We start from the raw sequence: 15267 nt of genomic DNA, 5'->3' as shown, positions 1-15267 counted from the left end.
GTAGAAAATTTCATTAAAATCATTGCTAGGGCACGCCTTGGTTTTAGAAATGAATCCATAACTCACAGCGGTACACGGTCAGACACAGTCACAATTTCACAGGGCTCTGTGTCGCCTGAATTTCAGCCTTCTTCCCAGGAGGCCTGGAGTGGTCTCACTTTTATCCAGGGAGCCCACAGAGGGAAGGCAAGATACCACCACATGGGCCTGGCAGGAGCCTGAGCCCAGTTCACTTCCACGTTTAGTTCCCTGCGTGGGTTCAGCAGGGGGCTACAGCATGCAGAGATTCATCTTGCTTCTCTCATTTCATCTCAAATTTTCCTTCCTATTTTTCTCTCTGATGTTTCGAGGTGTAACCAACATATGTGGTGAACACTTAAAGTTTTAAAAAGTTATACAATAACAGACACGTCATCATCATTAGTCCCCTTTACTTCAAACCCACTTATCCTATCCTTCCTGCCACTTTCTGAAGCACTTCTGGACGTTCTCTTTTGCAAGTGTCTTTGTAAGACGTGACCAAAACATAAGTGAATGCTGCTGCCTGTGCCACCCAACAGAAAGCCAGGGTTGTCTCCATCTACCTTGTTCCCTGGATCTGGCACCTTGCACCTTGTGCCTCTTCTCCAAAGTCAAAATGATGATGAAAGGTAAATGTTTTAAATCAGTTCAGACCAGGATGAAGCAACTAGAGACACTCACGAAAGTACTTCCCGAACTGCTTCAGAAAGTGGCACAAGAAACAGTGGGATTATAGTATGTTCGAAGTGAGGGGGAAGGCTCTGAGGGGGACTGTGTCTTTTCGCTGTGATACTTGTTTACAATTTAAACGTGCATTGTGTTTTCCAGCCATGCTGCAGATTCTGGCTGACCAGAGGTTGCTTGCTTGCCTTTAAAAATACATTTTGAGTAGTTCATCCAGGTTGGCTGTTTGTGCTAGATTCCATGCTAGCTCTGTTTCTCAGCTGCTGATAGGTGCGGTAACAGGATTCCCAGTGGCTGTCAGAGGACAGAGTGAATCTGGCGCCCTGAGCGCTCAGCCAGGTGATGGCAGCAGGTTCTGTTCCTTTTACTGCATCTCACCAGTATGGTGGCCAGTGACTCTGAGTAGCCACTGGGAGTACTTGGCACTTTCCTTTCGGTGGCTTTGGTTCCATTGTCTACTCCATGCGAGCAGTCCCCAGAGGACAGCTGTCATTTGTGTTTCAAAGATGTTCAGGTGTCCTCAGTGTGTCTGACAAGTGAGCTGCTCCTCACATGGCCTTCTGTAACCTGAGCTGCAGCAGGGACCTGTACAGCCCAGTACCTCAGGGTTCAATCCTGCTATCCTTTGTCATCTACCTTCTTATCTTTTGACCTTGGCATCCTTCACCCTACTGCCATTGTCATAGGTAGACCTCAGGAGTTGTCTAGCCTCTCTTCACCCTTATAGGATATCCTTAGGGAATCCCTAACATGGTCTTCCTGTTTCTGCCCGCACACAAATATTTGTGTTCCACATTATACTTTGCATTTCTGAAAGATATGAAGATTTCTACAAGTTGAAGAAAGAGTAGCGTTATTTGTCCTTTGCATCACTTACTTGAAAAATAGAATTGGCCAAGAATGAGGAAGAATTTAAGAGTAGAAGTGATTTCATTGCTTGCCCACTTACTAGCTTTTTTTGATTGGTTTATTCAACCAGCATTTGTAGTTCTTTGGTTCCGAGCCAGGCACAAGGCTAGAAGTCCACCCAGAAGTGTGTCTCCAGTATTACTCCTTGAGTTGTTGTAAATATTTAGCTAGATAGCAGTTGAAAGTTTGAGTAGGAAATGTTTGACTGATGACAGAGAAGCACCGTGAGAGAAGGGACTGTATCAAAGACCATTAGCAGGTGAATTCACAGTTGGTGGACAAGGAGAGTTCACCCACATACTTTGTATGATCGTGGCCCACCTGTGTGCAGAGCACTGTTGTGTGTTATCAGGGATTTGGGGTGGTTCTCTGCATCAGCTCCTAAACTGGCAGTCAAGAAACTGCATACTGCAGAAATGGGCAGGTTTCTAGAGGCCATAGGGCCAGTGCACAGGTGTATTCACAACCGAGATTTCCCTCTGGTTGTTTAGTGTAAGTCTAAGCCCCTGGGACTTTAAGAGGTCCTGTTGCGTTCATCTTCTTTGTGCTATTGTTTTGGTAACTACAGAAATAAACCATGCTTACTTGGATACTTTGGAAAATAGGAAAAAGCATGAACAGAGTTTTCTCTTGAGTCATGAGATAATGTGCTGATCTTTTTACGTCTTTGCAAATGAAGTATGAGTGTCTAACATAACAAAACACGAAACATTTTCCAAATCAGTAACTGAGTTTCAAATCTGGTGTTTTCTGTGCAGATTACTTACTGATCTTCCATGTGTCCCACTGGGTAGACTGTTTCCAGTTTAATTCATTTATAAACAAGCCCACGGTAATGTCCTTGTGCCCATTCATTTTTTTCAGTCCTTGTTTTTGCAATACATGATGTATTTGTAATACATGATGATTACAGTCCTGGCAGAGTTGGTACATGTACACAGTGTGTTTTAATTCTTTGTTCTTCTGTTTCTTTTCTCTTTTCTCCACCCTCCACCCCTCTTTTCATCCCCTTCCCTTTTGAGGTTTTGGACTTAAGGAAAGCAGTTGTCCCAATTATAATGCATTTGGGATTTTGTCACCTCAGTGGCCCATCTTTATGTCCTTCTTGGTCATGCAGGTCCCCTCCAGCCATCACCCATGTGTTAAGACATGCTGTGCCAGGTGCATGACCAGCTATGACAGAGACCTCCCTCCTTCCTCCTGGGCTTTCTTTTGTGCCCCTCTATGGAAGCATTTTTGCATGCCCATCTACAGGCAGCTTAAATATTTATTTTTGCAGCTTTTTCATTTTAAAGTTACAACTTTAAAAATATCTAGTAAAATATTTTACTACCAGAAGTCAGTGTTCCTCAGTAATATAGACCACAGTATTTTAGGGGGTATTCCTATATGGATGGGATGGCACAGAATTGTGGGCATCCCTTTCACTGGGACAGATGGGGGCTACAGAATGCTATTAGGGAGGAAATATATCATCCTCACCATTAACAGAAACTATGTTCTGCTTGAAATTTAAGAAAATTACCACTGCAATTTTAGAATTTTCTCTGCAGATAAATGAAATATACGAGTTGCTAAATGAGGCAAATCATTCCAGTAGCAAATCTACTACGACTTTGCAGAGACGATCCAAATGCTTTGCATTGTGGATTGGAATTTTATTTTTAAAAATTAGAATAGACATTCCCTAAGTGATTCTAAAGGATCACTGGGAGTCATTTAGGATAGTTATGGTTGAGTTTTTATAGGAGGTAATTTCCAGAAACAAATGGGGTGAGTAAGTGATGCTGTTTTATAAATTTTACTCTCTATACAGGAATATTTATTCAAACAGATATTATTTCAGCTCACCGATCTATTTCTTCTCAGAATCATTGCTTCTGCTATTTCCCTCCTTTTCTGTTCTTCCTTCCACACCCTTTCCTTTTTGTTCCTACTTATTGGTAGTCTTACAATAAAGTTTCCCCCTGCTCTCCACAGTCCTGCTGGTGTTCCTGGCTGCGGTTTTTTAGGACCCCACTTGTCATATTTCCTCCTGGTTTCTAAGCGGTCATGAGAAGTACAGAGAATACTTCCAATGAACCCCGTGGTAGCCAGTGCTGACGTCGCCTACGGATTTCCACACCTCCGTCCCTTTGGCGTAGAAATCCGCATTTTCATCTTGTGTGTTTGTGTTTGAAAACTCGGTCTAAATCAATCTGGTTTGAACACAGGATATGAAATCCATGCAATCATTTTAAAATGATTTAAATCATGTTAACTTTCAGAAAAGACTAGCCCGTGATTTCCTATGGCTATTCAACAAACATTTGCTGTAGACCTACTGTGTGCTGGATCCAGCATACAAGACCTAAGATGAAAAGACAGACAAACTCAGGGTCCCTCCTCAGGATTGGGATGAACAGCATCATAATTTTTATTCACCCACCTGGAGTCCTGGGGCTCAATCGCTGGTCAGCTATCTCCCCAGACACAAGTTACCTCTCCAGCCCAATCTCCTGGTCTAATATAGCCTGTTTCCTTGGTTCTCCTCCTTACCTTTTAGCTGTGAAATCATCAGTCTCTAAGGACTGCGATTGTTCTTTGGTTTGAGTTATCACTGCTTGAGCCGGTGTTGCAGTTGATAATAAACAGGGAGCAGTCTTATTGGTCAGACGTAACAGCTTCTGTGTCAAATTAACATTTTTGAACCTCTAGTAATATCTGCTCTTGCTTTCCCCACTTTTTCCCTCATCTGGGGCTCATAAATCTTCATTCTTAATAGGAATGTTTGGCTCACCATTAGGTAAAATATTTCACTTAACTTAGCCAAAGCCAAGCATGGCACAGCCTGGGAATACTTAGGAGCTCCACCTTCTTCCCTACACATTGAGATCCTCTGTACTTTCTTTGTTTGTTTGTTTGTTCATTCGTTCATTCTTAGGGCAAGGAGGAGTTGTTCCCAACATCTCTACGGTGGTTAGGTTGTAACACTGTCCATGCAGCAGGAGCACGTACTGTGACAGGGCTGTGACCCTGCAGTGGCAACCTCGTAACTGTCCCATCTCTGGAGCCCTGTCTGTTCCAGCATCTCCAGGCCTAATTTATGCTTGTAATCTGATTAAGGGGTTTGATTTGTTCCTGCCTGCAGCCTTTTCCTTTGCATTTACCGTGTACTCAAGGACACGAGTGCCTGGTCGCTCTCCTCCTGCGCTAGGAATAGTCTCAACCCAATTTTGCTTAGACCGGCCCAAGGTCGTTGCTAGTAGAGCTTTAGTTGTAGTTGTTTCCAAACCTTGTGCAATCATGTTCAGAAGCCCAGGAATTTCCAGCTATTTGGGAGCTTTCAAATTCTCTGAGAAACAAGGTAAGGCGAGAGAAACAGCAAATGCACCTCTGTGTTCATTTTGTAGCGTATTTGCCTTGGGTCCGTTCTTTTCACGTGCCTGGTTAGTGACACCGGTCTTCTTGTACAATCCTTTAAATATCGGAGTTTATAAATGAGCTTATCTTGTAATTGCTGCAAATGTGCATGTCTCTAGGAATGAGTTAGAGACACTGCTGACCCAGTAAAGTTTGATATAGGAAAAATTGCGAATTAAATTGGAACGCCAGACTTGGAATCAAATTCTGGGTGTGCTCACTGTAGCCAAATATTTTTCTAAACCAAATGCTGTCTGTAATAAATTATATCTCGAAGGCAGTGGTGAGTGAGTCTCTTTTTATTAACTCTTCATGTCAGACAGTTTGGAACAAAATACTATCTTTTCAATGACTTCTTTTCCAGCGCAGAGAAAGATACATGCTTTCAATTTAATTACTGAAATAGCATCGCCTACTAGTGTTTGAACAAAAAGGAAGTGCTCAGATTATTTCCAACGTCCAATTAAAAACTACTAAGAAACAAAATTGTGATACTGCCTGGTTGTGTTATTTAGAAGCAACTGGAAAATTCCGGGTTCTGATTTAGAAGCTTCCTTCTGCACTCTCTGATAGCTTTGTGAACTGAATTCTCTTCTTTAAGTAGTTAAGGGGATGCTGGTATGGTTAGAGGGAAAACCCGAGCTGTTTCATTGGCATTACACCATTTATTTTATTGTGGTTCTCCAGATGGCCAGAATCTCCAAATTCCAGAATTAAGGAAGGGTTCCAGGGGTAGGTAATGAATGCCAGCTCTTGCTATATTTTATTCCACTTATTTTTCAAGCTTCTGCTCCTAAATATGAAATAGTAAAAGGTACTTCCTCAGGCAAAGAAGTTTCTGTCAGAAATCTGCCTGTGGTTTTCGGGGCGGACGAAGGGTTCCTATGCATGAAGCTGTAAAGCAGATTACTTGCCATTAGACTGGTTATAAATTTTGTCTCTCTCTGGTTTTTATTAACCCGTTCACTCGGGATATGTGTTCTTCATGTATGGAATTGTTATCAGCTGTCTTTACGTAATATATCTTATGTTCAGAAATAAAGGCATGGCATTTTGATGTGCCATGGTTTAGCCTTTAATGAAAACAGAAAAAGTACGGCTGATGAGTCTCTTGTTTTCAGTTCCCTCGCGTTTTTGAGGCTATATCAAATTTTATCAGGCAGATTACTTTCTACACTTCTGGTTACCTTGACCATATAATTGATTATTTGTTTCCTTTTTTGTTTTCCTGAAGTAGAGAGCTGTGTTGTCTGGCATTTGATTGCTTTTGGTTATTCTTGTTACCATAACAAGTTTAAATGGTAGCATGAATTATGTGGGTTACTCTTCAGAAGAGAAAAACAAAACACTTGTCTATGTAGAACTTCATATAGAAAATTTGATTCTAAGAACTGGTCATTTTTGCGTTCTTATTTCTTGCCTAGTTAATGGTTTTTTTTTTTCTTAAATTTTCTGTTCAAGTGGAGCTTCAAGAATGTTTTCCCACTGGATTTTTGTTAAAGTTACTGTGTAGCTATTTCAATGTTACATTATTTCTTTTCTCTTAGATTTCAACAAGAAAAACTTAAGCTTCATTGGATTCCCACATCAAAGAAAAGCTCCAAGGTAAAGTGGCCTTTGTTCTAGAAATACTGTTTCAGAGATTCTTAGCAGGTTTAAAGATGATTCTCCTAAATTTCTTTTCCCCTCAAGGCGGTGTAGGGATCAAACCCAGGGTGTTGCCTGTGTTGAGCAGATGCTTTACCACTGAGCCACACCCCAGCCATGGTCCCTTAAATGCCTAATTCATGAATTTAGGTGTTTGGCAATGTGTTTTCTCTCCCAAAGTTTTAGCAGGGGCTAGAGATATAGCTCAACTCCAGAGTCCTGAGGTCCCCTAGCATGTGTGACAGCCTAGGTTTGCCCCCAATAGTTCCTGTGTATGTATGTTATATATTATTGTATATTATATAATGTGTGAAGCAAGTTGCCAGATTGTCTTTGTAGTTAATAGCATTCATGAGACTAGTGGAAGACTAGAATGTTTATCCTGCTTACAACTAATTACAGTCTTATAAAGGGTATCACCTTTTCTTCCTCCCACCAGCCTCTAAGCTTGGCATGTCCTCCTATCTGTCCACCAGCTAAGGAGTTTTTGATTTTTAGAGAGGGTTTTGCCTTGTCCCACCTCCCTCTCTCCCTCTCAACCTTTTCCTCCCTCCACACACCCGACTTCCACCCTTCCCTCCCTCTGGTCTGTACCCACCCACCTGTCCCTGCGAGTTCTCATTGTCTGGTCTCAACATCTCTCTCTCTCCTCACCTGTGTGCTTCAAGCGCCTGTAGCTGAGGGAAATCACAGGTGCTGAGGCCCCAGCATACCATCAGCGTTTGAGTTAAGGCTTGTGCCAGAAAGGTGCTTCACTGTAGACTCTGTCACTATCACAGCTAGATGTTTTCCAGTGGGTCACAGAGTCACCCCCTGTACTCAGGCATGGATCTCAACCTAAGACTCACTGCACTGGGAGGACCAAGCCCTGACCTACCCTTCCTAATGTGCGGTGACACTGTCACATTACTAAAAGGACTTGCATTTCTTTGCTTTGAAGGACACAGGTGTCTGACTCCTCTGGTGCCCCAGGACAGCCTAGCTCTACGTTGGTCTTATGAACACATGAGATAGGGCAAATCACTGGTGTGTTGCATGCACAGGGACATGTAAGGTTACCTAAGAGTAATAATAACCCAAGGTAATCAGCAAGGTTGTCCTTAACTGAAAGAGGAACTCACGAACGTAGTGCTTAACGCAGACTCATTTCACATCTTTGGCATGGTTTGAATAGAACCTGAGGTGTATTTTGTAATATGTCCCTAGTGGGTTGTCTTCATAGTCATAGAGCTAATAAGCGACTAAGAAAAATAAAAAGGAATCAGGAAAGTATCGCATAGGAAAAGCATGCCTTGCAAAAGGCAAACAGTTCAGTGGACAGTGACTAGAAAGACACGTAAGTCCTGATAACCAATGGCTATCATTTCTTACGAACCTACTTCTAGATTCTTATGGGTCTATCAAAATTGCAGTCTAGGGGCTGGGGACTTAGCTCAGTGGCATAAGCACCTGCCTGAAAGCCACAAGGTCATGAGTTTGATCCCTGGTTCCAAACAAACAAAAGCAAAAAAAACCCTGCAGTCTGCTGGTACCTTACTAAATGTATAACGTGCTGGAAGTCTGATAACCTGCCTCCCGGAAAGGAATCTAGTCCACCACCCAGCAAGATGTAAGTAGGAAGCCATGGGCTTTCACCTCCCTCGTCTTACAGTTCACGTTTTGGTAGCAGAGTGAGAAGATTGCAGGCCAGCCTCCTCACCCTCCAGGGTGCCCGGGCAGTTGTAATGACAGTGTCATCCACGCTGCACAGAACGGACAAGAACAGCAAAGCATCCTGTACTCCCTTTACTAACGTTTCCCTTGGTCACCACCTCTAGGCCCTTATGTAGGTTAGTGGGACACACGAAAGAAAGAAAGAGAAAGCGAACAAACAGGGGAAGCAAGGGGCAAGGTCCTTCCAGATGACCGCAGTAGGAAGGAAGGTAAAATTAAAAGCGGACTCAACAAGAGCAAATGCTATTTCAAAGAAACAGCTGGAGAGAAATATGACGTTTCTTAATGTTAATTTTTAACTTACAGTACAGAAAGGAATCTGTATTAATGAGATATAGAAGGAGAGACGGTTTCATGCTGGAATTCAGGCTTGTAACTTTGAGGCCCACAGAGATTGTCCTTCAGGGAGCATCATCCCCGGGATGGAAGGGGACACCAGGAAGGCAGGACCCTCGCACTGGTGCTCAAGGGTCCTGCCCTGTGAGCTGGGCATGGCTCCCCTCTGGCACCTCTGGTGACCTAGGAAGGAGGGCTGTCTCATCCCCCACAGAGGACACAGGAGTTACCAGCTGGTGACTGCTCAATCCCTTGTCTATGGAGCACTGAGGGGAAGAGATGTGCTACTTGCTAAGAACCCAGTGTCTTGTGGAGTTAGGAGTCCTGCATTAATCACAGCTTTGGGGACCCTCTTGAGCCAGAGCCACAGGCTCTTGCACAGTCCTCTCATCCTTCCCATCTGCTCATCTGCTTCCTCAGAAGTTGCCAGGCCTCTAGCAGCAGCAGGAGTGAGGGAGAGAGGCAGAGACATAGGAGCCAAATGTCAACAGCCACGTGTATTCTAGCGTGTACGAATGAAGCTGTGGATTTTAAGAGATTACTTTATATGCAAATATGTTAATATTGCATACATGTGCACAAGGTGAACAAATGTAAAAAGGATAGACTAACAATTATGTGTTATTCTAAAGGTGAGGAACGAAAGGGAAGGAGAAGATTGATTATACTGATGTTACTGAATTCGCACCTTGCTAATTTTCTCAATATTTGTGATGATATCTTTGCCCCTGGCTATCATATTAACAGTGTACAAAGTATATACATAAAATGTTTTGAGGCAAATTATAATATACATTTGAAGTATTTCATGGCTGTCAGTCATTCATTCACTGCATGTTTATTGATGTTTCTCAGGGTGGGATAAAACTCAGTGGTAGGGCAAGGGCATAATATGTGGGAGGCCCTACGTTTAATTCCTTGCACCAAAAACAGTTTTGCAAAATATTTAAGTTGGGGCTGGGGATTTAGCTCAGTGGCATAAGCACCTGCCTTGCAAGCAGGTGGTCGTAAGTTCAATCCCCAGTACCGATAAAAAGGTTAAAAAAAAATTTAAGTTAGCAGTTAAATTCTCAATAAAAAAAAATAACATACCATTCCGTAAGTAGGGTACATTTCTTCAGGGTTTTTAAAAAAAGATTTACACTACATCATGCATCTGAATAAGATACAAAGTAGCCCTCCCTGCCTGACAACTCACTAGGGAGATGCTGGTGCTGACACCTTAGTTCCTGAGTAGACAGGCATCGTAGGGTCTGCAGTCAACCTAGCCTTGGCTACATAAAGTTTGATTGTTCTCAGTACTTTAAAGACACATGATACATGTAACTTCACTGCACTTACATACAGTTGCTAAAATGGCAGAGGGGCTTGGTTCTACCAGGGTGGATAGTGTATGATATTTTGAGGTATTTGAAAGTTGCTTCAAATTTACTTTGTGTATGGGGTGTAGATTATTCTTGTGACCCACTCAGATAGTATGCATCTGTGCACAGCAACTTTCTCCGTCTTTTTTTGGACTCCAAGGAAGTATAACACACACGGACACACGCGGACACATAAATGGAGGGACAAGTGCACAGGTGGTGCAAATACTTTCACTGAGGCCAACTATACCAGCTTCACACCACTACAACAGAGTCCCTGATATAAGCCATGTGAGAGGTAAAGAGAGGCGTATGTTGGCTCACAGTTCTAAAGATTCTGACCCCGGCCCATTGCTTTGGGCCTATGGAGAGAGCATCGCGTGTCAGCAGGACATGCATCAGGTCAAGGGATCACATCTCAAGCTGAGGAGAGACAGAGGTCCCACAGATCCCTTCAAGATGCACCTCAGTCACCAAAGGACCTCTGCAAGGGTCACCTCCTGAAATCCACAGCTCCCAACAATGCCACCCTGGGGACTGAGCCTTTGCATATGGCCTTTGGGGGACCCTCATCCCTACCATAGCGAAGAGGAAGGTCAGTTTCACTCCACATGCATTTTCAGGCCTTTCTTTCTTCAAAGCAGCAGGCTCCTCTGCCTTGCCTGATCCCAGCAAATCACCGTCTGAGACCCTGGCTTTGTGTCTCTAGTGCTCTCAGGACCAGCTGCACACAGGACAGTGTTGAAGCAGGAGCTGGATTTGCATCTTATTTATCTCCCCCTCCTGTTGTGTCCTTGGGCATGACTGGTAAACTCACAGCTGAGTTACAGCCAGCTCACACCCTGCTGTGGCCTGTGCATGCCTCTCTCCTGACTTGCTGTTGAGGGAGCCCTGCAGGAATGTGAAGGAGTCGGCCATGGTGGAAGTATTTGCATCACCAACAATTACACAAAGTGGTTGATTTTTGCATAACCAGAAGGTCAGAGCCAGTTGTAGACTGTCTGAGTAGTGTACCTCGACGGGCCTGTGGAGGTAATGGAGATTGCGCCTGGAAGCTTTTTAGAAGAGGGGGAAAATACACAAAAATGCTCAGCTCCTTCACTGTTCTCCCTTTTATTTCCTCTTTTATTCCAAGCTCAGTCTTTGTGAATCTTTCATGTGGTTTGACTGTGTCTGATTCCTCGGCTCGTTGAAGGCACGTGCTACTGAAATATAACTTTAACTCTAGGAATCAGTGCAGAGAGCACCTCAACCAGTTGCTGGCTTCCTGAGGAAAACACTAGTGCAGAGAGGCTGAGCAATTAATCCGAGCTCGCACAATGGTTCAGGGTCTAGGGGAGGTTGCCGTTCAGAACAAATTGCTAAGACTCCTGGATCCAGCCCCGTTACCTGCCAATCAGATGTAACTACTTAACTGCACAAAAATCATAATCATATACAGGAACTGGAAACAGTTACTAATACACTTTCCCAGTAAAACTGTTTACTTCTTATATACTTGTCCATATTTAACTAAGTGAAACCACGACTTGTTTTTTACTTTCTGCCTTTTCCCCTTATTGTTCTGTATCTTGATTTAAATTGAGTTTGAACCCTTTGTTAATGGCATGTCTTTTAGCTTTCAGAAAGAGCTCTTACTTGAGAATAAAGAACAATTTCCTAACCACAAAAGAGGACTCGATGCTAAGCTCGGATTTGTACCTCCAAAAGGTAAGACTTTTTCTGCATGGGAAATCAGTGCTGGGCGCAGGTTAGGGACCATGTTGTGTGTGTGTCTTCCAGGGCTTCTAGCCACAGCCGCCAGCACAGTGTCTTTGTGACCCTTTCTGCCTCTTCCCAGAATTAACACCATTTAATGTCCCTCCGCTCTTGCATTTTGAACCCTCAGCTTTCACTTGCTCTTCTCTTTAGTTTTGGAAACTCTCATATTATCAGTGGAGGCTGGGTCAGTAGGCAGAGAGCAGGATCAGCTTTAGCTCCTCTTACTCTTACCGTGAACTTCCCCAAAGGCCTCGAGTGTCTCCCACTCCCTCCTGGGCTGCTCCCACTGCAGCTTGCTGCTCCCAAGAGCCAGAGGTTTCACATTTAGTACTTGTACCTCCCTTTCAGGGGCAAATAGCTGGTGCATGCTGCATCCTGGTGCTTTCTCTTCCCCAGTACCATTCCCATGTTAACTGTTTTCGTTGGTAAAAGATGTGCATGCCATAAAATCTCTGCACCCAGTGTAGCCTGAGTCGCTCTAGTTTTGCCTCTGAAATAATGTGAACATTGCTTGATGTTTTTGTTTTTCCCCACTAACTGCAACACTAGCACAAAGAATGATCATTTAGTAGCAGCACACAAAACATCCTCAACCCCACAGAGTCGATGGAAAGGGAAATTTTTTATTCTCTGTTTCAAAAAGAAAAGAAAAACAGATCAAGCCCAAAAGAAGTTAGATGTGAAGAAATATTCTTTTAATAGAAACTAAATCCAGCCTTAAAGGTGCACTGAGGAACCGTGATGTGTCCTGAGGAGATGTTGGGTGCCGCGCTGAGGCAGTCTCATAAGATGAATATTTGAAATATTCCAGGGGTTTGGCCTGGTAAAGAACACTTATGAAGGGACATGCTGCCATGTTCAAGTCCTTAAAAAACTGTCAAATGAGATGTAGGTTTATTCTTTGTTGCTCCAGAGGCCAAGAAATAAGAATAAAGGTGCAGAATTATGAAGAGATAGATGAGATTCTATCTGAGACCAAAACTACTGGCTGGTGATGCCGTAGTCCCCTTCTCTGCAGGAAGTACCCTCCGGGCCCCCAGGGGCTATCTGAAACCCAGCTACTCCTGTACTCTCTGCAGTCTGTTTTTTTCTGTGCACACGTTACCTGTGGTGATATTTAATTTATAAACTAGACATATTAAGACATTAGCAACTAATGATAAAATATAGCAATTGTAGTACTATATGCTAATGCAAGTTATGTGAAGGTGGTTTCTTTTTCTCTCTCTTTTGTTAGAGTTGAGACAGATAGTAACATTTTCAGGCCACAGTTGCCTGAACCTGGCACAGGGAAAATGAAACTGCAGACAAACAGGGCCTCCTGCACCGATCAGAGAAACAGGCAGCACTGTGGTCTCACCAAGCCTGGTCCTTCAGTGTGGAAGGGAAGCTCATGGCTGTGGGCTCAGGGTAGGAAGAGGCTGGCAGTTCACACCTGAATGGGTGTGTGCGGCAGGTGTGCAATGGAATGGTGCCTCTGACTGTTAAGATTCTCTGGGACACACACAATTTAACCTAAGGCAGACTCAGGTGTGTAAAGTGCATAACTGTGATCAAAATGGAGTATGAAGGTAAACAAGGTGATTCCAGCCAGAGCTGAAAAACATGAGCTGTTAGATACAGTTTTGTGTGCCAGGAGTGTCCCTCTTCTCTCCCTTTCTGCCCATTCCTTTAAAAACAAGCAAGCAAACAAACAAACCATAGAAATATCACAATTCAGGAAAAGTAACAATGTAATGGAGGCTAGGTTTCTTAAGACTCATATTGTAATTTCGTATGTAACAAAATTGAAATAGATACAATGTATCATAACTTATTATACAAATAGAACTTATGCAAACCAAAACAAATGATTTTATATATTAACCAGATTTATGTTTGTAAGTTATAAAGCTTTAAATTTTAAATCTTTTTTCTGCTTCACACTGAGAATTGAACCCAGGACCTTCTCACTGAGCTACATTCCCAGCCCACCCCACCCTTTTCATTTAGAGGCAGAGTCTCAGTCACCAAGTCTCCCAGGCTGGGTTTTCACTTGTGATCCTCCTGCCTCAGCCTCCCTGAGCACTGGGATTATAAGGGTGTGCCACCACGCCTGGCATCTTTAAAGCATGTTTCCAAAGTGCTCGTGCCTTTCCTCTGACCCTCACCTCCGTTTTCTGCAATGTCACAGACCTGTAGTCTTTGCTCTCTGTGACTGTGGTCAGCACATCTGGAAATAACCACATACATCCAGCAATCTTTTTGGTTCTCTATCTTCACAGATACATTAATGATTTTGCCTGTTGACTGGTAGCAATGTGACGTTTAAAAAGGTATTGATTATATTGCCTTTCAGTGATACAGAGTTTTCTAAGTGTGCTGCAGTACTCTCTGTTTATGTACTGAGAGATCATTGCTCCTGTGACATTAAAGTAGGTGTTCTTTCCCGCCCCCCTTGGGGGGTGTCCTGTAACTGTGTAGCACAAACAGGAAGGCGGGGGATTAAAAACTTCACCTATGTAACATTAGAACATTAAGGTAGATTTCCCATTTTGGGAGGGCAATAATATCCACCTGTCATCCCAACTACTTGGAAGGCTGAGGCAGGAGGGCCTCTGAAGGGAAGGAGTTTGAGGCCGGCCTGGGAAACACAGTGAGACCTTTTTTCAAAACACAAAATAATAATAATTCATGAAATGAGTCAAATGCATTACTTTCTTTAGCCCGTTTTATTTTGATATGCCATGCAATCAAGAAGTGAAAGCGTACAAGTCATTGACATTTTGCATTCACACAGTTGTACATTCATCTCCATACTCAGGTTTAGAACATTTTCATTATTCATAAAGAAACCTTCAGCTCTTTCCTCCTTCTCTTATTCTTCTAGTTTGTAATTAGTTACTTTATTTGCTGCTTGTCTTTATGTTAATGGCTGTTGTCCAGGGGTAAAAATTAAAGAGCATTACTCCTGTGGGCAGTGAGACCAGCACGGGGAATGTGGCAGGCCTGGCCTCTGTTTTCAGCCAAGTGGTGGAAGGCAGGGAAGTGTCTCTGGCAGCTCCCTATTGCTTACTTCTTTGGAGGTTTCTACTATACTTAGGTTTGGGGGAGCACACCCAACAATGCCTTTACTAGAGCACTTCTGTTTCTGAGAACTAATCAGAGGAACTGTGTTTCCCAAGAATGGCAGCGAGGGAGACCAAGTTTTCCTGAATATTCATGTTATAATTCTTACTACCAAGAATTGTTATGTTAGTAAATAATTTAATGCAGCCCTGCTCTCAAGTCTTCTTAAGTGGCTGCTGTAGTCAGGGGTTGCAAGGAAAGCTATCACATACAGGACACATAATTCATAGTATTATTTACAATGGTCACCCAAGAAGTCAAATACAAAGAAAGTGCAGGAAATCTGCCCACAACTAAAGACCCAGAAAACCTAGCAAAGGGC

The 15267-nt window shown here is 43.1% G+C and overlaps 1 protein-coding gene across 27 annotated transcripts in view; it reads left to right on the top strand.

Moving 5' to 3' along the window:
* Window positions 1-15267, top strand: part of Svil (supervillin) — a 206256-nt gene that overhangs the window by 105657 nt on the left and 85332 nt on the right. For all 27 annotated transcript variants that reach the window (XM_063253760.1, XM_063253754.1, XM_063253757.1 and 24 more), the window contains 2 exons: window positions 6564-6621; window positions 11695-11786. Coding sequence is in view for 17 of the 27 variants with exons in the window: in XM_013151287.2 (XP_013006741.1) it covers window positions 6564-6621; window positions 11695-11786 (150 nt within the window). In the remaining 10 variants the exon portion in view is untranslated. The remainder of the gene's footprint in view (window positions 1-6563; window positions 6622-11694; window positions 11787-15267) is intronic.

Source organism: Cavia porcellus, unplaced genomic scaffold (genome assembly GCF_034190915.1).
Source record: "Cavia porcellus strain 051 isolate PalLab524CR breed Dunkin Hartley unplaced genomic scaffold, mCavPor4.1 scaffold_7, whole genome shotgun sequence".
Lineage (NCBI taxonomy): Eukaryota > Metazoa > Chordata > Mammalia > Rodentia > Caviidae > Cavia > Cavia porcellus.
Note: the sequence above shows the minus strand (reverse complement) of the source record. Positions and strands in the feature narration are given on the sequence as shown.